The 24,215-nt window shown below is 40.1% G+C and overlaps 1 protein-coding gene across 4 annotated transcripts in view; it reads left to right on the top strand.

The window, feature by feature from the left end:
* dtnbp1b (dystrobrevin binding protein 1b) overlaps window positions 1-24,215 on the top strand; it is a 64,845-nt gene that overhangs the window by 33,188 nt on the left and 7,442 nt on the right. Inside the window, exon 1 of one of the 4 annotated variants that reach the window (XM_013270642.3) lies at window positions 4,148-4,542. The exons of 2 other annotated variants lie outside the window; for them this stretch is intronic. In XM_013270642.3, coding sequence (XP_013126096.1) covers window positions 4,497-4,542 — 46 coding nt within the window. In that variant the 5' untranslated portion in view covers window positions 4,148-4,496. Of the gene's footprint in view, window positions 1-4,147; window positions 4,543-21,124; window positions 21,499-24,215 lie in introns of those variants that run through there. One more of the 4 variants, XM_013270643.3, reaches the window with a different exon arrangement.

The raw sequence follows: 24,215 nt of genomic DNA, 5'->3' as shown, positions 1-24,215 counted from the left end.
TCAAACCAAAAAAGTGCTTTTCAAAGTGCACTGACAGTTACCTCAGCTATATTAATAAAATAAACACTTGCTCATCACCACTGAATTTAATTGTGAAATTCGTGGCACAGGTACATATCGGGCGAACAGGGTCAAACCCACGCCTCCACTCAGGCAGGAAGCTGCGATCAAAAATTTAGGACCATTTCAAAGAATTCGTGGTAACTTCAGCTTCTTTGCAAAGATGACGGGCGGGTGTAAACAAGGAATAAAGATGAATTTAGACTGGAATGAAAGAGTGTGTATGAATCCTATAAAAACACAGATTTTCTATGCTTACTAAGATATTAGCATTTGGAGAAGATGAAGCAGGTTAGGCCAACTCCCCCGTTAATTATGTTAACAGTAATATGGCAAAGAGAGCAGCGCTGTTCTTTCCCCAGTTTTCTCTGGGCTTCTGGACAAAAGAGTTGAAAAGTTTATGGATGGCCTGGAGAATTTGGCATTTCTCTACACAGATTACATAAAACTGGTAGGCAGAATGTCAGTTTCCAAGGCAACTGTATTTTTTTTATTATTTTTTTGTATGTGTGTCTTTGCTTTCATTCTCATCTGTCATTTCTCTGAGTACACTTAGTTTTCATCATCAGCTGATGCCTCTGTGGGTTTCTAAGCTTTAGTAATGGTGGGTTAAGTTTCACATGGGAAAGAGTGTTTAACAAGGCAGAGAGATGATGGGGAAGGAGAAGGAGTTCAAGTAGCAAAGAGTTTTTGTATAATGCAAAAGACTGTTGGATTAAATGAAAATGTTTGATAACCTTTATTACTGTAATGTTTAGATATGTGTTCATCTTGTTTTTGTGTCTAGACAATGTGAGTTGTAAGTGCTGCCTAAACATTTACCTGCAAATGTCAATGTGTGAATTAAAAGGAGGTTTTTAACTGAGACTTGCACACTTACCCCAAAGTATCCTGTGGCCACTGAATGATGATCTAAGTGTGATCTTCTGATACAGGGTGGTAGTATATTTACAGTACTTTAGAGACAGATGGCTGTGTAGTGATTTTAACATTCATACTATTTGCACTGTATGGACTGTTTTAGTTATATTTTCCAGTTTACAGTGCAGTGAAGTTCATATTCTCTGTGGCCCGCCCACACATTTTCACACCACAAGCTGCTTTGTCTCATTCTAAACATTAAATTCAGCCTTTTTTTCCTGTCTCAAATGAAACTGGGACAAAGTGAATACACGAGGAATGTTTGTACTTTTAGAAGTGTTCAAACAACTTGATTTACAGGTTTATTAAAAAAGTACTGTGTATATTAGTAAAGCCTGAGCACACATATTCCAATGGCTTGCCCCAAGGATCCTATTTTTAGCTGCATTGCACCAGTGAGATATGTTATAGTACGTTACTGCCAAATTTGAACCCACTTGGAAACTAAATATAAAAGGTAACTGTGCTTGGAAATCAGACACATTCAAAACTGTCTGGTCTCGACTTATCTAAAAGAACATTTTAATTTGTTCTTTTATAGCTGTTAAAATTCTTTATTTCTGCTTCTGTTCAAGAAAGTGCTTTGAGGTATCGTCCCATGTTTGATGAATCATATATCTCCCACATTCCTTCTTGCTGGGTGACGATCTTATGCAGTTTTTAATATTTTTGATACTTTTCTCAAGGCATAACCATTGACTGATGATCATTGGTAAGTAGGTGAGAGTCCTGAGATAAAGGGGCTTGGGTATAGAGCTGGACTGATATATCGATCCCACTGATTGCACAGTCATACCTAGTACAATAGTACAAATAGAACAAAACACAGTAGACTTTAAAGTGTAAGAAATGTTTAAGCAAAAAAGGAATGACTTAATAAATAAATAAAAGATTAATCGAATGTTTATTGCACATTATTATAGCCCCCAAAAAGTTGGAGGTAGCTTCCCCGAGGGAGGTAGCCAATCAGGTCAGCTGTTAGCACTGATTAGGGCTGTTGCCCTGCTGTAAAAGCTGTCCTTGAGTCTGTTCAGAAGTTCCTGATGACTGTAAGTAACTTCTGCTCGACATACAGTAGGAAAAAACACATACACCCACACGCATACATGTAGAAAATATAAAAAACAAAGCACTGAATGTGAAGAGCAGTAAGCCGCTGCGTCTGTGCGCGCTGCCATCTTGTTCGGCTGGTGATGCATTAGTATCAGTTTTTATAACAACGGATGAAAAGGAATTGAAAGTAAAGACGAGACAGGAGAAACACCCTTCGACCATGTAACGAGTGTTACTGTTGCATAATTTGTACACCAGAGGGCAACGTCCCTGTAGGCAACTCAACAAGCAGCTGTTCTGAGCACAGCTGAATTAGAGTGTAAAGAGGTAATCCACAAATTGTTGTAATAGTAAAACAAGATTGTTTGTGAACGGCATTGTTACATTATCTTAAAAAAGACTCGCATAACAAATGTCAAGGAACTGTTTATGTTTACTGTGTCTGATAGAAGAAAAAAAAACCCACCACCAATATCAACATCAATATTGAGCTTAAAAATCATATACGAGTCTGGGTCTACCATTAAAAAAGGGAAGTCTTGAAAGGAGTGTAGCAGCTTTACTCACATTTATGACAAGAAGCTCACAGCAAACCTGGAAATTGTCACGGTCAGAAGTCGCTGCATAAGAAATTCCTGCTAAAGCCTTGAAAGGTTTCTTTAATCCCCTTTTTCTGTATTGATATATTGTCCAGGCACAGTGCTATTAACCAAGCTATCCATTAATATCTGTACTTTACCACTAGTGAAAGAAAGAGTTTTAAATATCTCTCAAGGCAGCTCATTTCACTACATGAAAATGCTAAGTCAAAACAACAGCTGCACACCACTGTAGTAAAAATTAAAAATACTAATGTAGCACTGTTGATTAGTTATTCACAAATTAGCTGTTATGTTTAGTCACGTTTTTCCATGTTTATTTCTTGGGTTGTGAGTGTGAATCAGGGCAGTTATCTGTTTAATAACTCGCTTTTTGTATTGCATGATTTCATACTCAAAGAGTCCATCCTCAATTCCAGCCGGTGCACTTTTTACCCCTCCCACAGCTCATTCTCTGCTGCAGTTATAATCACCCATAGCTAATTAAGGGGCTTATAATATTTCCGTTGAATTGCCTGCAGCTTTATTTGTACAGCTGTGTCCAAAAGCTATCGATTGTGGCTGCTGGTGTTTGTAGCTTGTTTTCGAGTAGAACGGCCCTACAGGCGCTGAGAGCTTTGAAGGATCCTGAAGATGAAGGGTAAGGTTGACAAGGTTGGATTTAGTGTGTGTGTGTGTGTGTGTGTGTGTGTGTGTGAGATGTTTTAATTCCTCTTTAAACTCACAACCCTATGTTACTCTAAATTTCAACCAGTTTTTTAAAATAAAAACAATCTGCACAAATGTGAACATATTATAAAACCGATATCCACAATACTGTGTCAGTGGCACTTGTAGATCAGAGAGCTGTGTCTTTGCAGGTCCCATCACTTGAGCTTAGCATGCATTGGAAAAGAGGTGGGCAATATGAAAGAAAAGAAATCGGGAGGAGTTAGTGAAGGACATGAGAGGAGGCGACAGAGCTAGGTGGATTTGTGATGCTCTTCACAGCATCATGCTAATGAGGAGGATTATTATGTCCCCCCCCTCAGGCTGTGGAGGCACAGTGTGGGCACAAGTGTGTTTCACTTTTGATGCTGTGATTTGTGTGTAAGGCTGTTCATGTGTATGTGTGCGTGGTACATGACAAAAGCAGCGAGCCTAACCTTTCGGAAAGGGTTCTGTTTAGCTACCTTGACATCTTTGCTCTGTATCCACTTTAATAGGTGCTCATAATCCCTATTCATTAAAATAGCTTACTCCTCCAGATATATAAAGTGTGCAGACTGGGTTAAGAGGCATCCATGTGTGTTTAAAGGTCAAAGCCAAATGTGTTCACGAGTTATGATTTCTAAAACTGCTCAGCTTCACACACAAACCTACAAACTCATAAGCGTCTATGCTCCTTATTTTCTATCCTCCTTGCGTACACACCCTCTTTCCCACCCCCTCTTCGCCTTCTCTTTTCTACTCAGGTCCCCCTCCTCCCTCGCTCAGCAGCAGCTAGTGGTATGCTCCAATCGTCTTCGCTCTTCTCCCTTCTCTCTCTCTCTCTGCACTGTCAGCCTCAGCAGTCTCCAGACCAGAGCGAGACACTGGTGCAGCGCCGATCCCCCCACATGCACGTGCATGATTTGTGAGTGGCAGGTTCTTAAAAAAAAGGCTCAGCACCGAAGTGTGTACAAGTGTGCATGAGAATGTTTTTCTGAAGCATCTTTTTGTGCGGAGGAGCATGTGTGCGGGCCGAGAGACAGTGTGAGGATGCATGGTTGGCAGGTGTTGTCGTGATCGGTGGAGTTTTTGGTGTACTATCGTTGTGTTGTTTGCCTTCCCCCTTCTCCTCCGATTTGGTTATCCTGTGAGGACAAAAAGCATCCTGCTGGGATGTCCACCTCGCCTGGTGCAAATGATGGGAGCCAAAGGAACTCTTGTAAGTGACTTTATTTCATCTTTTTCTATTTGAGGGTTGTGATTTCTGTGTTTTTCCAGGACGTCAAATGTCTGATTGGTGCTGATTTTATGTGAAAGAACCTTCTTTTTCCCATTCAAATAGCGGATGTTATTTTGAAGGGAGGCCTGGTCAAGACAAAAACAGGACATAATTTAAGTAAATGTATTTTACCATTAATGTATGCATCGCTAGTGAAATAAAGACTGCACTTTTTACTGACAGTAGGAATGCACTGTCTGCTGATGTGTGAGAGTTGGCTTGTGTGACACTGTACTGTATGTAATTAAGAAGATGATATGTAAATTAGTAAAAGTGAAATAGTCCAACGTGTACACACTGCTGCATGTTTACATGATGCAGCGCTCAGAGGGGTGTGTAATGTGGGAGTCCGTGCGTGTGTGCGCGAGTGTGTTTACACACATCCTGGAGCTTCTCCAGCTGTCGACGTATTGGGAAAGTGCTGTTCGTCGACTGACAACCAAGACAGCTGTATTTTCTCAGGAAAAGACCAGATGCTGATGTCATTCGTTATCGTCGAACTGTTAAGTATTTCATTTTCACACCTGTGTTTGGTGTAATCATTGTTAAAACTTATTTATTTTCTTGTGCTTTTGTGTGTTTTTTTTCTTAGAATAAGCTTATAAACTCATACTATGTCATTTTCATAGTGTAATTGTCGCATTAGTTTCCTTTGTAAATGTATTTGTACTGTATCGGCAGCTTTAGCTATGCAGGGCAGCGCTAGGTTGTGGAAAAAAGAATATGGCTATACCGTGTATTCAGTGGGTGAAAGTGTGTGGGACTCATGTGCGTTTTTGTGAGTTTTAATGTTTGACTTCATTCTGGCTTCAAGTAACACACACACACACACACACACACACACACACACACACACACACACACACACAAAGGATTGCTGTACTGTAAGTGGGTAATTGATAAGACGAAGTGAGTCATTTTGACTCATTTGAAAGCTCAGTGGGAACATACACAGAAATTCTCTCAAACACATCCACACACAGACACACACACACACACACACACAGACACACACTGGAATACATTGACTGTCTTGACTGAGGCACAGATCACAGCTGGGAAAATGGGCCTTCTCTTATTGCTTTCATTATTATTGCACCATCCCCCTCTTCCTCCTTTCATTCCCCTTCTCCTCTGTTATTTTCAGGATGTTATTTACTGTTCAACCTTTCATATAACTTGCCTGGAAACCTTCTGTGTGTCTGGGTGATGCATTAATGATCACACAATGACACACCCACCCACAGTAGGTATCAATTGTGTGTTTGCGACTGAGGGCTTTTTTTGTATAATTACACTGTTGTATGTTCTTTTATTTGCCTGACTAATACCGAAGCCTCCGTTTCGCTCTTTTATGTCTAGTTCTTGGTTGCTTTGTGTTGAATTTGACCAGTTTGCTCCTTGTCAAGGCACATCCATCACATTACCTTATCACAGAGCAGTGCTTTCAGACAGAAATATCAAGTGGCTGCAGGCTATGATTACTGATTTACTAACCATAATGTTACATAACCGAATGCAGCATCTGAGGAAACAGTGTAACCTAAAGAATAGCTTTTAGGAGAAGAAAACCGGAGATTGAACAAGTGAAAAGGAAAAGATTTCATCAAGGAGATAAATATTAACATATTACCATATCTAAGGTGGTATAAATAAAACAGCCAGCGTGCTTGTGATCATGAAATACAAATTTAGTGCTCAATGCACTGAATTTACTGATTAAACACTAAAAGCAAATCATCAGAGATGATACAAAGAGAGAGGATACTTATGAACTATTTATGGACTTGTGTTTTTCAGAGCGTCTTTTTTCTAAAGCGGCAGTATTTTTATCTGCGTCCTGTCATCTTGACTCAGTGTGATATTATCAAAGTGTAATGATGGTGCAGATCTCTTCTATCCTCGTTAGTTTGTGTCCTCTGTAAAGGAGCAACAGCAGGCACCTGCCACTGAGATGGATGTGCTGTGTCATCACTTCCTCAGCCAAATGATGGCTTACCTCACCTCTCTGTTCCTCTCCGCTATTTTCCCCATCTACTCACCTCTCTTACCCATCCCCACCTTTCTTTCTCTTTGTGCACGGTTACTGTACACATCTGCTCTCTTCACCACTGGTGTCCTTAATCTCCTCTCCTCTCCTCTCCTCTCCTCTGCCCCCCCATCGCCCACTTTATCTAGGTTCACATGAAACTTTAATTGCATGTAAATCAAAGCGCTCCAGATATAATTAGTCTTTTGTGCTGCTTTAATAAGGAGAGTCTGCACTATTGAAATATGGTAGAGTAGCAGGCTCCTGCACTATCTCAGATAGCTAAAGCCACAGGGCAAACTCAAGTTTTAATGCTAAAGGAAGTGACGTGAACTTTTGAAGCGAAGGTTTTTAGTAACTTAAAAAAAAATGTATTCCTGGTGTTTTTTGGTTGTTCTTACTACTGTAGGGTTGATCTTCCTTGTCCCTGTATAAAAATCTGTTTACATTCACCAGACAATATTTAATAGGTAAATGCTCATTAAAGGTATCAGTATTGGGACTGTGTGTCAGAAATATTGGATTTTAAAATGGTAATTGGTGTCTACTTTTGGCAGAACAGGAATGGTGGAAATGTGACAGCGAGCAGGCAGCAGCACAGAAGGTGGGAATTTTTTCATGCTGAACCAATTATTTGCTTGTGCTAAAAAGTTAAAGCTCTCTAAATGACACGATTGTTGTTTGAATCTGGCACTGAAATGAAAATGTCTTCAGTGAGTACGACACTGTAACTGTATGCTTTTATTTTTGCATACATTTCTCTTCCTCAGCTGGTTTAGTTAAATTAAAAGCAATTAGCTTGTGAATTATTAGCATATTCAAACATTAATCACAGAGCTTATAAACAGAGTCTGTGCACGCTGACGTGCGTTTAATTTGTCTGATCATTGTCAAAGACTGCTTTTGAGACTAGAAGAGATTAATATTCAACTGACCCCACTTTTTGTTTCTTTGTTTTTGCTAAATGACAAAAAAATGTATTGATTATTTTTAGACCTTTTTCGTTGTTTTCACTAGTCATTCGACTAGTCATTAAGCAAATAGGCTCATATTTACCCACTTGTTGTTGAGTCACACACATGTCAGCCACGGATATGCAATATTTATGACATCTCTCTGTCCGCTCCAGGTTTGTTTATTGTCCTTTTGTCGGTCTCTTCCTCTCTCCCTCCTTCCGTGAATCGTTTCCACCTTCCTTCTTTCCAAGTCATGTCCACCTGGCTTAACAGGTGTTGTTGGCAAACCGTTAACAATATGTCTCCTCTAGTAACACTCATAAGTTTACTCATCTGTACTAGAGAGACAGCTTACAGTTTGTATCTGTTGTATAAAATTCATTACAAATAAATTGTAAATTGGCGATTTTTAATGTTTTCATTTATTACTTTGTTACTACTTTTGTATAATATGTTCAATTTAATTAGGCACGGACGGGAAAAGAGACGAGGGAGACAATAAAAAAAGTGAGACAACATTAATGAGTAAAAGGAAGAAGAGTACAAAAACAAAATGACATGAACAATGAAAGGAAAAATGATAGACAGAGCAAACAAATGACACTAAAGTAAGGAGAGAGCAGCGAAAAGGAAAAGGGATGGGATTGAAAACAGGTGGAGGGTGATGGAGAGTGGATGATGAGACATGCAATTAGTGCCTTGAGAAAAATAAGAGATTAATAGTAGAACAGGACTTTAAAAGACTAAATCAAATCGGGTAATGCAGTAAAGAAACAGATTATTGATGACGTAGAGGAAGACAGACACGATGTCTGGAAGTCTACTAATTGGTGCTGGCTGTGGTGGTGAAATAGAGGAACCCTGCACTCCTCCTCTACAGCCATGACAGGATCTTTCATTAATTTACAAATACCGACAGATAAAAGTGAGAGAACCATGACCTTGTCACACACGATGTCCTATCATTACTGTAGTTGTGACATATTTTCAGAGGTTTTGGCTTAATGCACTGTGGTTTAAGTAATTAACCTACAGAGCATTTAACACATGTATTATTATTACATAATACCAGAAGCTCTTCAAGTCATTTTATATGTGCTGTCATATGTGCTTGTTTTTAATTTGGCATGCTAGGATTTCCGCTCAGCCGTTTGAATTGTTGAAACATCTAAGCACATTAAGAAGATATCGGTTGTTTGGTTAAGAATGTACAAAGAGGACCGCATGCACTTTCGTCAGGCCATATGTGAGTTAATGTAGATTGTAATGGAGTTTTATAATCTTTCCGTTACCCTTTTTTAGTATCACAGCTACAAATAAGCTCCTGTTCCTTATCATGCTGAGAAATTATACTCTGAGCTGCGTGACATGACAAAAGAATAAATACTTAGATCCACACAAAGCGTAATGACTGTAATTAAAGGGACAATAGTGACTGATATATAATTTTACACACTAAGGAAGTGCGAGAGGGATGAATCTGAATTTAAGCTGTCAGGTGATTTCAAACACCCTCGCAAATGTGCCTGTCGGTGATGTAAAACTCAGGGACGAAGATGACAAGCTGCTTTAAATTCTCTCACACACACACACACTGAAGAGATTAAAAAAACGCAGTGCATTCTCATGCATAGAGTATCTATCCAAATGTGAAATCTCTTTTCTCATTGCACAGAAAAGAAGCACGTGTAATGGGTGTTTTTGTTTCAAAACCTGGTCACAGATGGTTTAGAAATTGCATTTTCCATCACTGTGTGAGGTACCTCAGCAGGTGGGTTATCACTTTTTTTCCTCTTCTCTCCTCCCACCCCTCTGGGAAATGGGCAGGAAGAGGATCGAGAGAAAAGTGATGGTGTGGTCAGACAGCTATAGAGAAGCTCTAATTAGGTCCATGGTTGATTTTGGTATTTATAGGCACCTACCACAGTCACAGTTTACTTCCTGTTTCACTTTGGGTTCAATACTTTCTGGGGTTTTTTGGTTTTTCTACTTTTTTGTCAGGTTTGTCTTTAATGTGCTTCTGTATTTCTTTTCTGTATATACTGTAAAGACAAGTTCCTCCACTTCCCTCACTTCCTGTTTTTCCTCTTTGTTTTTGTGTTTTTGTGGATTTTCTCAGCAGAAAAGAAATGTTAGACCATGTGCACATCTGTGTCGCTGAATATGCATCTGCATGATGTGGATACACATGGATGCAGATATCAGTTATTATGTTCTTTGTATGGTATTGTTTGACAGATTTATTATTTATGTGTGCATTGTGTGCGTTTGTGGGGGTGGGACCAATGTGACACTCATGCATCAAAACAACAGATAAATCGACAAAACAGCACAGTCACTAATCGAATAAGCAAGCGTTTCAAACAAACCTATTCCTGCTAAAGGTATTGTCTAAAGATGCTAATATAAATACTGAGCTTTTACTGTAATATTTGTCAATTGTCAAAACTGTATAACAGGGAAAAAAAGAAAGAAGAAAATTTAATTAATAATTAAAACAGGTCTATGTGTCACAATAAGTCTAAATGACTTTAGATAAAAATCTGAAGACGTTTAGATTTTTACTTTCAGGGTTGGGAAGTGAGTGATCATTTATGTGCTGCAAGTGCTTGAGAAGGAAGCAGTGTTACCAGCACAGAGGATATAAAACCCAGTATTATGCAACATTATGACAATTTCTGCATCTCCTCATCTCTACACAGCTGGTCCAGACAGAAAAGGCTAGCGACAGATACAAGACAGGCAAGAATAGTAACACTTGTATTTGCTGCAGATCTATGTGACCACACATGTGTTAGCAAGAGAGAGATACCCATTGCATCCATCTATATTAATAAGGTCTGTTTGCAGATTTCTTAAAGACTACAGAAAGCTGTTGTAGTTGGTACACTCCTTCATTGAAGGTTAGCTCAAAATATTATGTGCTGACAAACTGTGAAGCTATTCAAATATGAATGTATTTGACTTGAGGCTACAAGGTATACATTTTTGAACAGCAGAATTGAACCACGTGATCATGATGCACTCTAACAGCCGTGGGACATACAGTACTAAGTAGATGGTACTGCACTAGGCCACGGGCAAAAGAAAGTGAAACACTGGGAAAAAAGAAAAGATAATCAAACAACAAAGTACAGTTTGGGGTAATAAATACCAGAGGGAGTTTATATGTGCAGTTTTATGTCATCATTGTGCAAATACTGTGGCCAAGATTAGGCTTTTACAATTCATGCTGGGACCGACAGGAGTGCACACCATGACTGCAGATAAATGAGGATGTGAACGACAGACAAGAGCAACAAAAGAGGGATGAAGAGAATACTTGAAAAATATGCAGTGACAGAGAGGAACTGGAGCTTAGCAAAAACAAAGAGATGTTGCTGATAGCTTCTGATATCTCTGTCAGTGTGAGGAAAAACACCCTTGAACTGTTTAGTGTGAGACTTCAGCACAGATGAAGACATGAGCTCTCTGCTCAGCAGTTAACCCAGGGAACTGAAAAAAAGAAAAAGAACTGGCACGATAGTGTTCGTAAAATACCTTTTGAGTTTCACATCATTATTATGACACCTCAGTGTCAATATGTAGAGTGCATCGTAACTGTGTCAATAACATCAGCCCTACAGGCTAAAATACAACTGTTTTGTTTATGAACATAGTCTTTCATTTCTGCTTATGGACCTGCTCACGCTGCAAGTTTGCAGTGACATCAAAATGTCATTGAAATGGAAATTGCAGTGAATTATGCAGAAGCTGCTATGTCTACATTATTCTACAATGCAGGACGAGGTGAGCGCTTTGCCTCAACCTCAGTTCAAGGGGGAAAACAAACACAACTGTCAGGTTTTTTAACATCCTCATCCACATCGCTTTCAGTGTGATCAGTTCACACTGAAATTACACCCTAACGCTCAAAAACCAGGCTCGACACACAGTGACTTCAGTTTTGTCCCCAATGTGACACACGTCCCCATAACTTGGTGAGTGGTCAGGTTGAAGTCCCCACATGTAACAATAACATGAATACACACAAACACTGACTTCCATTTCATCTTTAACCATAAGTACTACTTGCCTAATTTTATAAATTAAACCTGACTTGATCCTCAAATTAAAACAAGTCTTGCCCTTTAAAACTGAATAAATATATTTATGGGGACTTGCTTTTTGTCCCCATTGAGAAGATGCATGGGTCCATGATGTCACTGTGTAAACACAAACAGATTCCCACAACATGAATCTTATCTGGAACACACACACACTCATATATACAGACAGATTATCTCAGTCTGCCTCTCGTTTACTCTGTCATCACAAGATGACAGCAGAGCAGCTCTTGGGATATAAAGGAGTCGCTTTTGTATATATTTATATAATAGTTGCATTATCCCACGTGGCTGCCTCTCAACCCAGGCTTGTATACACACATTTCTATCACTCTACCACCCTTATTCATAGACCTTTATGTGTTTGCGTTAGCATGGGCTCCTATAAAGAAAGAATGAAAGAAAGCTTCTTATCCCATAAAAAAGAAATTCATCAATTTAGTAGAGTGATCTGTAGTGTAGGGTATACTAAAAACTACACAAAATAGCACATTATGGTCTCACATGACCTTCACTTATTGTTCCTCTTGGACATAAAGACTTGAACCTAAACATACATAGATAAATCTACCTTACTGTAAATATGTATTGCATTCTCGCTTCCACCTCCAATCAAAAGCCTTTGTCTCTCAATCCAGATGATGACAGAAAACACAAAAACTTTAAATAATAAAAAGACCATGTTGCGTATATGTCAGAACACCTGCTCTGGTTCAGCACGACTCTGTCTTTAAACTAATCTATCATTTATCAGCGTCTCTAAATGAAAAGACCTGCAGTACACTCACTCCTGCTCTTACACTGACATGAGTTCTGATGAAAAATTGATCAAAAGGAACATGTGTGTGAGCCTTTTCTGCATGGTGGCAACTCTGTTATGTATGGAGGCACATAACACAGGCCCAAAAGTCAGCGCAGTGCAGAGTTTTCACGCCCCTTATGTTATAATATAAGCTGTAGACAGTTTTAAAGAGAGAGTCTTGTCAGGGGTTTAAAATGAAGCATGCACTGGCTCCACTTGAAACTTTGCACATCTATTTGTAGGACGATTTTTACATTTTTACGCTCAAGTCATCCCACGTTGTGCTTATGCTTCACTGGTGCTGTCTTTGATGCTGTCTTTGTTATGCATGTATAACTCCACACTGTTTCTCACTTGATTGCTGTGTTACAGCACATGCAACTGTTTCTAGCGGGCAGGTCTGCACTCTTATTGGGGATACTGGCAAAATAACATGTTTCAGAAGTTATTATTCATGACATATGGTATACCGACCCCTTTTTAAGTCTACTTGTGCAACAGCGGGCCAGAGTTTCTGCACAATTGGCCGATAAGCTCAGATGCATTTCATCCCAAATCTCTTTCACCTATATGTGTCTCCTGCCTTTCATCAGCTTTGTAAAATAGGGAATTATCATGGAAAGGGTCAATAGGTCTTTCTGGAGTGGCGTCTTCGCTGAACACTTGCAGTTGTGTTTTGCTGGGGTAAGACTGTAATTGCGAGAAAAGAGAGAAAAGAGGGCATCCTTGCATAATGCATCAAAGCCTGCATGAAATGTAAAATATTCGCATATTTTATGGCCCAAAACAAACTCGGCTTGTGTACAGATCCTAAACATATAAGCATATTGGATATTGATATCTGCATGCATGCATCTATTTATTTTCACGAATTCCAAATAATCTACAAGATTTGGAGCTGATTTAACCCAACTACAGTGCCACTGTAATATTCTAGCTTTTGCATGTTCACAATATCAGCATTAGAAAAAAGTGCTGCAGGGCATGTGGTCAGTGATTTTGCTGTGTATTTTAGTCACTGCAGTCTTCCAGAGATTTTAACTGCCTTTTATAATTGCGAGGGTCAGGTTGGCTAGGTTTCCCAATTTACACCCAGTCATTACCACTTTACCCATCATTAAAAAAGACATCACTCTTATTGGTGTGAGAAAAGCTCCCTTCAAGGCAAGCAATTAACGCACTAGAAAACGCTCCTCATCCTCCGTTTCTTTCCTCCTCTCCTCTTTTCACCCGCTCTGTTAAGAGTTCAGAGGTTTCTGTGATGTAAGCCTTTTTAATTGTCTCCCGGGGAGATGGGTAATTTTTTTTTATCTGTTTCGAACAGTACAGCATGACATAGCCATACTACGTGAGCAGATGTGCTAAGCCTTTGTCGAGGTGTCATTTGTATCCAACGTAGTGCAGTTCCTCGTTGTTAATTGCTAAGAGCCGACTGGCTGATAAATGATTTATTTGGCAGAGCAGGAAGTGTCTTTGTCCCATATTTATCTCTGTGCACATAGAAGAGTATGGGAAATGTAATTTTTTATTACTCATTAAGACACAGTTAATCTCCATTTGAAAATATGTGTTTAGCAGCATTTAAAATTGCAAACGAAGCAAGACTGGAACTGCAAAATCCTGATTAGCCCGAGAATTCAATATCCACTTACTAGGAAGTGTCATTTCTCAGACCTGTCGCGAGCATTATATCACACCGGGCGTTGGGTATAAAAGACGGGCTAGATGCAGTCAGCAAAATCTGCATCAGAGAGCGTGATGAGGGCTCGTGTGGGCAGTGCATTTTGTAGGCAAACGAGAATGTTATTTTTTAACAGATTGTGTGAGGCGGGTAGTTTGACATGCTTGTGAGGAGCTGGAAGAGCTGTCAGGTGTTGTCAGATGAAACAACTCTTTCTCTCTCTCATTGCATCTCTCTTTCACCAGATATGAGGCCACATAAACTATATATAGTGGTCTCGTGTAACTGTGGGTCACAAATATGTTAAAGCTGCAGTTTGAAGAAATTTAAAAAAAAAAAAAGGCAAGTACAGATTGTCAGAATTTGACAATAGACTGTGTAGAAAATGACTTATTATATGCTGGATATGTCCCATATACTTTTTAATTCTCTGCGGTTGACCCTACTTCGTTGCCCTGCTGGTGTAAACTTGGTCCTTTTAAGCATGCCTGTTGCATGACTTCATGTAGTATTGAATGTACGCATTTAAAGAGGCCAGATGCCTTACAGCAGTGGGAATGCATTTGAAAATGTCAGCTGTCAGCTAAAATATATGAATATTTTTTCATATTCTGTGCATACAGTGCATTTGTGCAAACCCATATCTGCTGCTTCAGGCTCTTTAAACGATAACATTTAGATTTTTGAAATATTTAACGAGCTGAAGCTCACTGTATCTGTGCAGCAACAAGGCAGTTTTGTACACAAAAAGTCGGCTGAATACCACATGATGAACATGGAGTTTGTCAGATAATTATGCAGATGAAGCCTAATGCATGTTGTCTTTCTTCACTATTGTGCCAAGTCAGATTAAAAGTGAAACAGTAAATGCATCCTTTCATGTGTCATGTTATATAAGTGCATCTGTGGGTGGTAATGTGTGTTTTATGTGTTTGCATTGGGATATACATCTTTGTTAGTCTTTCAGCTTTCAACACACAATCTGTGCTCATACGTATGTCATACACGTAGATACTTTTATTTAAGCATTTAATACTCTGGTTATGCTCTGGACTGTTTTTCTTTTTTTTCCTGGACTGTAGCTATTTTCAGTCCCTCAAATCATTAACAGTTGATACTGCTGGTGCTTCGATTATTTCAAAGATAGTACTTTATTAGCCATCTAGGTTCTGTCAGCTCTGGCTTTAACCCCTTAAAACCTAGAGATTTTGAGATTTCTACATCAGTGTGATTTAGTTATCCTCCTGAAAATTCTAAATAAATTGCACAATACATTTTCAAACTGCAAAAAAATGCCAGCTGTTGCAAATATGATACAAATGAAGACTCATATATATGCAAACTCACATTTAATCAATATTATAAAAGGTATCAGAAGGTTCAGTAAACACTCCATTTCCAAAACAATCTAATTTAATGGTTCACGCTTTAAAGGGTTGTCTTTGCAAGATCTCCTCCAGTGTATATAGTGTAGTTTTTCCAATATTCAACCATCAGAAACCTTAAAGCTGGGGAGGACAGTTTGAGTGGAGCTGATAACTTGTAACTAATTCTAGTATTTGAAAAATTGTCTTATTTTTGTAACAGATGGCTTTTCAGAGAACATAGTACAGTCGCACAAAGTTGACACCTAAAGGACATTTTAACAAAAGCTCAGCGCATGTTCAGCCTTATCTGAACACATTCAGCAAGGTTAGACTCACATTTACAGATGTAACCTTCACCCCTCTCACTTGTGATTGGTACATTCCTAATTCCAGCGTGCAGCCTTCCGCTGTGAATCGTTGGGCTGCTACAGTAGCTGACACCTCTGATTTGCTGCCAGGCCTAGTCGTGACCCATTCGCTCTATTAAAGTCTGTGTGCGTATTCATGTGGGTATCTGCACACATTCCTGCCTGTCTAAGCAATTTATGTCTCTTGTTCCTTTCATGTGACTAATTGACAGAAAACAGTAAAGCAGGTAAATAATAATGGCAGCTCGCTGTTTTGTCACATTAGTTAAGGATGTGTTTCAATGTGGAATCAGTCAAAAAGAATTATTCACATCAATTAGGGCCGTTTACTACACCATTACAGTCTACGTGGGGTCTCTGAAGCTGGAACGTTAAGCCATTTTTGGAATGAAAAATGTCCTGTTTTCTGGTAGTGTTTAGACTGTGAATGACTAAGCAGGAGGCAAAAAGCCCTCCTACAGAGCTCTGCCTTATATGTTGGTGTGCAGTTGCCTGGTTACATGTGTAGTTAGGAAAACTGATTAAATGTTTGTTGATACTCTCACTTAATTCAATATTCTACTGGTTACTGACAGAAACACTGACAAGAGCCTTGATGTGTGCCATCTTAATTCATGTGGACAACGCAACCATTTAATTTCAAGGCTGGGGATCTATTCTTGGCTACTCAGGGAGGAGGGGGAAGCAGCTTCCTGCTCACGCTGTATACAGTGGGAACAGAGTGTGGATGATCTCAACGGTGGATATAGTAAGGTGGTGGAAAGAATACTTCCAGGATCTCCTAGATCCCGCTGACATGCTTACTTTAGTGAAGTCTGGGGACGAGGGATATGACTCGCCCATCACAGTGGACAATGAAGTAGCCAAAAAGCTCTCCGGTGGCCTAGGCCCTGGGGTGGATGAGATTTGCCCTGAGTTCCTCAAGGCTCTGGATGTTGTTGGGTTGTTGTGGTTGAAACGCCTCTGCAGCATCACGTGGAATCAAGCCTCTGGATTGCCAGACTGGGATGACGGTTTAAGAAGGGGAACTGGAAAGGGTGCTCCAAGTTCAGGAGCATTGCACTCCTGCTCTCTGGGAAGGTCTACACCAGGATGTTGTAGAGGAGAGTCTGCATGTTAGTTGAACTTTGGGCCCAAGAAGAACAAAGGGGGTTTTTGCTCTGGTTGTTGAACACTGGATCATCTCTTTATACCCTTGATGTTGTCCAAGAGTGCACAGGAGTTTGCCCGCCTAACCTATATGTGTTTTGAGGATGTGAAGAAGGCATTCGACTGTGTTCCTTAGGGCATCCTGTGGGGGTTCTCTGGGAGTATGGATGACTGGCCCATTGTTCTTGGCCATCCAGTTCCTGTACAACCATGGAAAGAGCTTAGCTCGCATTGCTGGCAGTAAGTCAGACCCTTTCCCAGTTAAAGTTGGGAACCAGGGGGAGAAATTACAGCCCCAAGTGTAAGAGCTAGAGAATCTCAGGAGATTGACAGATGGATGCAGCAGTGAAGCAGAACCTGTATCAGTCTGTTGTGGTGAAGAGAGAGCTCAGCGTGAAAGCAAGGCTATCGATTTAGCGGTCAGTCTATGTTCTTATCCTGACTTGAGCTTTGGGGAATGACCAAAAGAATGAGATTGGACTGAAAATGAGAGAAAAAGCATCCAGTGACCCAAAAAAAACCCCCCAAAAAACTTTGAAAGACCCTTGGAAAGCCTGAAAAACTGTTGCTCAAGATTATATTTAAAAATGACAAAGTCTGAGTCCTTGGAAGTAAAATATAAAGAAATGAGGGTAGCTCGAGACTCAATAATATGTTAAATAGCCCAGGAAAAGTCAGTGAAAAAAATCTACAGCACAACACGTTCCTGCCTTATACACAGTGTTTTATTGTTTTCATTTTGTCTCAGAGAGGCCCCTCATTAGATACCCATCAGCGACTGAGGCTGCCGCATCATTGCGAACACTTATTTGATTACAAACCAGTGAAAACTAGTTTCTGCATGCTCGCCAGCTGTGAATGCCTAGTGAGTAAAGTAACAGTTGTGTTTGTATGCCAGTACATTGGCATATTAGCAGAGACAAATTGACTGTAAATATTTTGAATCTGTGAAGGAGACTTGTGATTTATGTGGAGGGAAAAGAGCTGGGAATGAGACATCTGCCCGAAACTTGATCCAAAATTTGGGCAGTGCAGATGTAACAGGTTCTGTAGAAGAGGATTTAATTTTGTGTTTCCATACAGCATCTCCATCCGAGATGCTTTTAAGTATAGTAGTCCAGTCCATTTTAGTCACACACACTTTCTCCATACATGTACTCCATTTTTTTCTGTTCCACCTCATATTTATTGTGTGCACAGTAACATTTCAAAATACTGAATCTAAAGGTTTTTTCAGTTGAAAATAAACAAAAAACCACAAAGAAATCAATTGTCCACTGTAAGATCATGAAAGCATGAAAATAACGTGGTAAACTCCCCCACGCAGCGTGTACTCCACAGTGTAGCCCACACGGCAAAGCGGCCCTCTGCCGCATCTCGCGAAAACATTTCAGGAGCAGAAGCACAATGCTCCAAACGTTAATGTGTCACAAAAGCCGCACAATGATTCAATATCATTTTCTAAATGAATTTCCCTGGTTGGTAATAGAATGGGCCACACACATTTTATAACCATATTCATCAGTTTTCCACGGTTCAGTTAGGTTTCTGTGTAAATTAGGGCCAGCAGCAAACGTGGAGCGTTTTTGGAGGGGAAAAAAATGTAATATTGCAGAAAGATAAACAGGCTTGTTCTTCAAAATATCAGAGACTGTGAAAGAGCTGCAGTTGCAATCTGAATCTCGTGTCCTGAAGCCAAAAGTTCTCAATAAAACACTTCAACACTGCAAAAGTACCGCAATGATTAAAGGCTGTGGGAGGCTGAAAATTACATTTTAAATGTGCTGTGGATGTGCAAGACACCTAACACATGCACACAGAGTTTTGTCATTCTTGAACTTGATATATCCTAATCAGATGACACGTTTTATTTATTCATTGTTATGTATGTTATGTACTATAAACAGCAGATAAGATGAAACTCGTATCTCCTTCAAAGCTGTTAGCACTTGATTGAGTGCATCTAACCTCATGAAGCCGCCACAGCCGCTTTTTAGACACGAAAGAAGAAGTAAATTACAAACGAGACCCGTAGAGAGTGGCATGCCTGTGTACATGTGGGAGTAGTAAGGGTGGTAACAGTGAGCTTGAGCTGTTTAAAGATAAAGGAAGTAACAGCGAAGCCTGCAGAGTGCATGCACATGTGTAAATCAACCAACAGTGCAACTTAGATTATCAGAAGCCAGCAGTCGTTAAACAGCATCAGAATACAAACAAATGCATATGAATGAATCATCCAGTCTTCTTTTGTAATATCTCTGGTCAGCGATGCATGCTCAAGTGGTTTTTCCCTCTCTTGTACGAGAAGTTCATTCATACTATTAAGATATTACAGTTTCTATATCGTGCACATATGACCTGTAGCATGCAAGTAATTGTGATGGTAGTGTGCTAGAGAGAGACACAGAGAGAGAAGGCAGTCATTATGTGTGTTTTATTTACAACACGGGGGCTGCCTTTGGTGGAAACCTGAACACTTGAGAGATATAGCGAGGCGCACAGAATCTAAAAATACCACGGCTGAGGGAGCAGGGCTTAAGAAGAAGAATAGGAAGCAGTGGCTGTCTCTACTGTCAGCCCTGCCTCTTGGTGTTCAGGCTGTGTGTTGCTGTCTCAGAATGAAATATTAGGCCTTTATAAGCAAACGGAAACAAATCCATGTGAGACCAGACAGCTAATTTAAAGTGACAGATGAAACAGGGAGAGTTTTACATCAGATATATTGAATGTTTGATCTGTTTAGCGAGTCAGTGTGATGTAAAGTGTGCGAAACGGCCATAATGAGATCGTGGATGGATTCTTTGAGCTCTAATCAAAATAACAGGGGAGGGGGGAAAAAAAGATCATTTGTGCTTTGAGTTTTATTCATGGCTGAAAAATGTCACCAGTGCTTTGTTATGACAAACTAAAATGCAGCTTTTTTAATATCTGTAGCGTCTCGGAGTAGATAAAACAGTTATTTTCATAAAGGTAACACAGACTTTGACATCATATAAGATTACTGCACTTCAGTTTTACATTATGTGGCATCTCCAGCATTGACTTTAAGGTCGTGCCCTGTAGCCATGCCCCTGTTCTCCTGTCATCTCTCTCCAAGAAAAGCTGGAACACAAGGATGAAAACATTTACCACCCACACGTTCTGCATCTCACCGCCACTCCTGCTTTCTCTTCTTGTCCTCCTGTGTATCACTCTGCTTTTCTCCCGCCTCACACTCATGCAAACGCATATATAGAAGCCTCCGAGGACCGATGCATAGTTAGCAACGTTTGTAAACGCATGCGCACGAAACGATGGCTCCAGTCCCAGGCAGGCCTCACAGGCAAGCTGGCTAGCAAGTCCACCGACGCCTTTATCCGTTTACCCGTTCATCTGTCCGTTTAAGGCTTCAAACCTAACCCCCTCTTCACTGGCAAAGCCCAAAGGCAGCACCTGATGTGTGAAGCCCACACCAAAGTGTAAACGAGTGCCTCAGCCGTGACTTGAATTGGCTGCTGATGATTTACAAAAAGACATATTTCCATTTGAAAAGGGTTCTTTAAGAGTTGCTTATCATCACTGCTACTGTGTTTGTGCTCCGTCTAAATGCTCTTTTACATAAGGAGTCTCACCACAGAGCATTCTGAAAACTCTCTAATTAAAAAACCCTATTTTAAAAATGTGAGCCCGGTTTAGCACTGAACCTCAAAACAGATTGAGGTGACCAAGTCTGCATGATGAACACTTGCTTTCTCGAACCAGGGTGTGAGAAAATGAGTGTTTGGTCACATCTAAAGCTTGATTTTAATCCTAAAGACTTTAATTGCCCTCGGTGGCGTGTCGGCCTCTTTCATTTTCACCTGCAGACACTTCTTAGCTACTTCTAACAGTATAGCTGCTAAAAAAGGGGGACAAAACTAGTGCACTTCCATATTTGGGTGCACATTTACATGCCATATAAAAGAATACCGCACACTTGTAAACATAAAGCAAATAAAGTGCAGACTGTGTTTTTATCACAGTAGTGGAGTTTATTGTCAATAAGGAGTGGGTACATTAAAAAAACACATTTAGACTCTCACACGCACAGTCGCCCACACAAGCATCCACACACACATGCGTGCAGCCACACACACCCTGACGCACCAGCCCCTTTTCCTGTGGGTTCTGCTTCCTGCATTTTGTAGAGCACGAACAGATGTTTCTGTAGCTCTGAAAGCAGATGATTTGAAATTCACACATCGTATTGAATCTGAACAAGAAGACTGAGTCTCTGTGGATTTGGTTTGCACACCGGAGAACCGAGAAAGAGAGCAAACTTTTTGGACCACGTGATTTACAGTGAGCTGTTTCCTCCTGTGCAGCTGAGAAAGAGAAAGCGTGTGAGGGGATAGTTACGCTTTTCTTGGCCTTTTTTTGTTTTTTTGAACGATGATTGTGGAAACAGATGCGCCGTCAGGTAGTAAAGTCGATTTTGCACTTCGTGTTCATGTCGTAATCTGCAGCAGGAAAATGATTGGTCCCTCTCTGCCTGATTAAGATGTTTGGAGATGGTGCAGTTTTAGATTGCACTGACGCGAGTGCCACAGAAACCATTTCTTTAAATAAAACGGTTATTTTACTCGACATCATCTGCTATGACTAACATAATGCTGTTGGCTCAGCTCCCATGAATCATCCCCAGATGTATGCGTGTTCACGAGCTCACCTTTGCACGCGTGAATCATCTGATGCCAGCGTGCACATTTGTATAGTATGTCCGTATGTGCGGCACAGCTTCAGAAATTTGTTGGGACTTAATGACTTGTGCTCTTCTACTAAACTCATCAGCACAAACTTAATCCTGCAGGCTAAATGAGCGAGAGCTAAAAATAGTCCCTGTAGCTACGGTGCCATCGGTAGCAGGATACGGTTGTCTGGTATACAGCAGTGATGGAAGAAGACCGGGGGGTGAATAGATGGATGAAGGCCTGGAAAGATGACAAAAGAGGTCATCATTAAAAGTAGAGTGGTTTTCATCTAAGTGTTTTGAGGTGGGAATACTGGCATAAACCATCACAGTGTAGACCATATTGGAGTATATTTCTGTTCTGATTTATATTTGAACCTTTTGGGAATCATGACTTTCATGGCAGTTCTCAAAAATCTTTGTCTGCGGATCTGACGGGGAAAGGAATAATAAGCTTCCACCGGTAGGCAGGCAGACAAACAGATGGATGCATTCAGTCAGCAGGTACATAGATGATGTAAATAAATAGTCAGGGGAAGCTAATAATGGATCGAGAATTAGATTAGAGACGGAGTGATTAAAAAAACGGGATCCTGCTCTATTGGTAATGCCTTCTGTCCACATGTCCTAATTATACCTAAATGCATTGCCCTGCTTCTCCCTTACTCCTGCTCGGTCTCCTGCTACTAACCCCACACAATGCTTGACAATCTTAACAAAGCTTCCCTGAGGCCCCTTATCTAATAGAGCAGTCTCTACAAGACACACACACACATGCATCGCAGCCAGCAGCGAGTTGAGAGGGAAAGATGAGGGAGTAATGGGACAAAGACAAGTTGTCAGATAAATGAGATAAATTAGACACTGAGTGAGGAACGACAGAGAAAGAGAGAGAGCTATTCTTTTCCCAACTCTCCCAGGGTTGTTGCTGTGTGCGAGAGCTCTGGTGGGATCTCATTGTTCTTTTTTGTCCTTGTGTGTGTCCGTGTCCATCTGCTGCAAGCCACAGTGTATTTTATCAGGACTGAGGTCTGGTGCTCGAGCAGAAGGATGCATGTGCAAATATACTGCGTGTCACAGCCGAAGAGTGCACTTCTGTTTAGGAAAACACACGAAATCCTGCAAATGTACTCGTAATGGACAGTGTGGCAGACGTTAGTCTTTGTAGATTTACTGTGAGCATCAGTGTCAACTTTCTTCACTGATTTTTGACATTAAATTCATTTTTTTAAGCCTTCATTGATTAAATTTGATGGTTTTTGTCTACGTTAAACCAGGATCAGAGATATGTGTCACATCAGCCATTGTATATGCGTTGGCATCTTGCCATAGTAGTTACTTGGGGGGGGGGGGCTTATATAATGCTGTCATTTATCAGCAGGAGAACAGAGAACTAAAGAGACAGCCAGTTGGAGACCCCAGGCTGCCACAGTGCCCACGCACACAGCATCATGTTTCCACTGCATCACTAGACATTAAATTAACTTAAATTTGCTTCCTGGAGACGTATTTATTACTGCGAACCCTAAAACTAATCCTAACCTAGTTTTATCCAGCATCCGACCTTAAACCAAGTCTAGATACTAACATCTGTAAAACTTTACATTGAAATCCTTGTAATAAGCATTAGTTTAATCAGGTTTTCAGATATTAAAATCTCCTATTAGTTAAAACATTATATGTTTCATTAACAGCGTCACTAACACGTCATATGAAATTTCATATTTTGAGACAATCATATGCACTTAAAGCGTGTAAAAAGTTGTTCCTCATTTCACCATTTCATGCTATTTTTAATAGAATTTTTAGTATTTTTGTTTAGATTAGCATATGTATGTGCTATATAGTTAATCATGCTTTTTTAAGCTACTGAATCCAAAGAGCAGACAATACCTTATCATGTTAATCTAAAGAGCTTGGAAAGAAAAGTGACTGAAGAAGCTTCTCAGAGGTGAAGTCCAGTGGTTTTTCTTTCCAAGCTCCTTAGATTACCACAATTTGGATGACTGAGAATCTACACAAAATCTTATTGGGGTTATTTTACACTTATTGAGAGTGTGAAAGGGGTTTAACACCTATTACCTTAACAAGGACATTGATAGACATTGGGAGCTGGATGTTGGATATCGCCCTGTACTCCAGAGCTGACCGTGTTCCAGTAGCAGCAGTCGGAAAAACAGGCTCTATTCTGCTTCCTAGCAAGGTGGAGCCATTCATCCATCACTGTGAATGCCTGGAGTACAACGCAGTAGCTGTTATTCCTCATTAAAAAAAAGAAAGAAGTAAAAACACAGCTGCAGCACATTAGTCTGGTCCGTGCTCTGTGTATGGCTTATTTAGTGAATCACAAATACACAACAGGGGTAGTACAGAGCACACGTTTTACACATTTGCTACTTTTTTACTTCTTACAGTCTTTAATTTCAAAGTTGAGATTGGTGTGGCTT

The sequence above is a fragment of the Oreochromis niloticus genome, linkage group LG22, assembly GCF_001858045.2.
Source record: "Oreochromis niloticus isolate F11D_XX linkage group LG22, O_niloticus_UMD_NMBU, whole genome shotgun sequence".
In the NCBI taxonomy this organism is placed as follows: Eukaryota; Metazoa; Chordata; class Actinopteri; order Cichliformes; family Cichlidae; genus Oreochromis; species Oreochromis niloticus.
The sequence above is the reverse complement of the archived record's forward strand: the minus strand, read 5'-3'. Positions and strand labels throughout refer to the sequence as shown.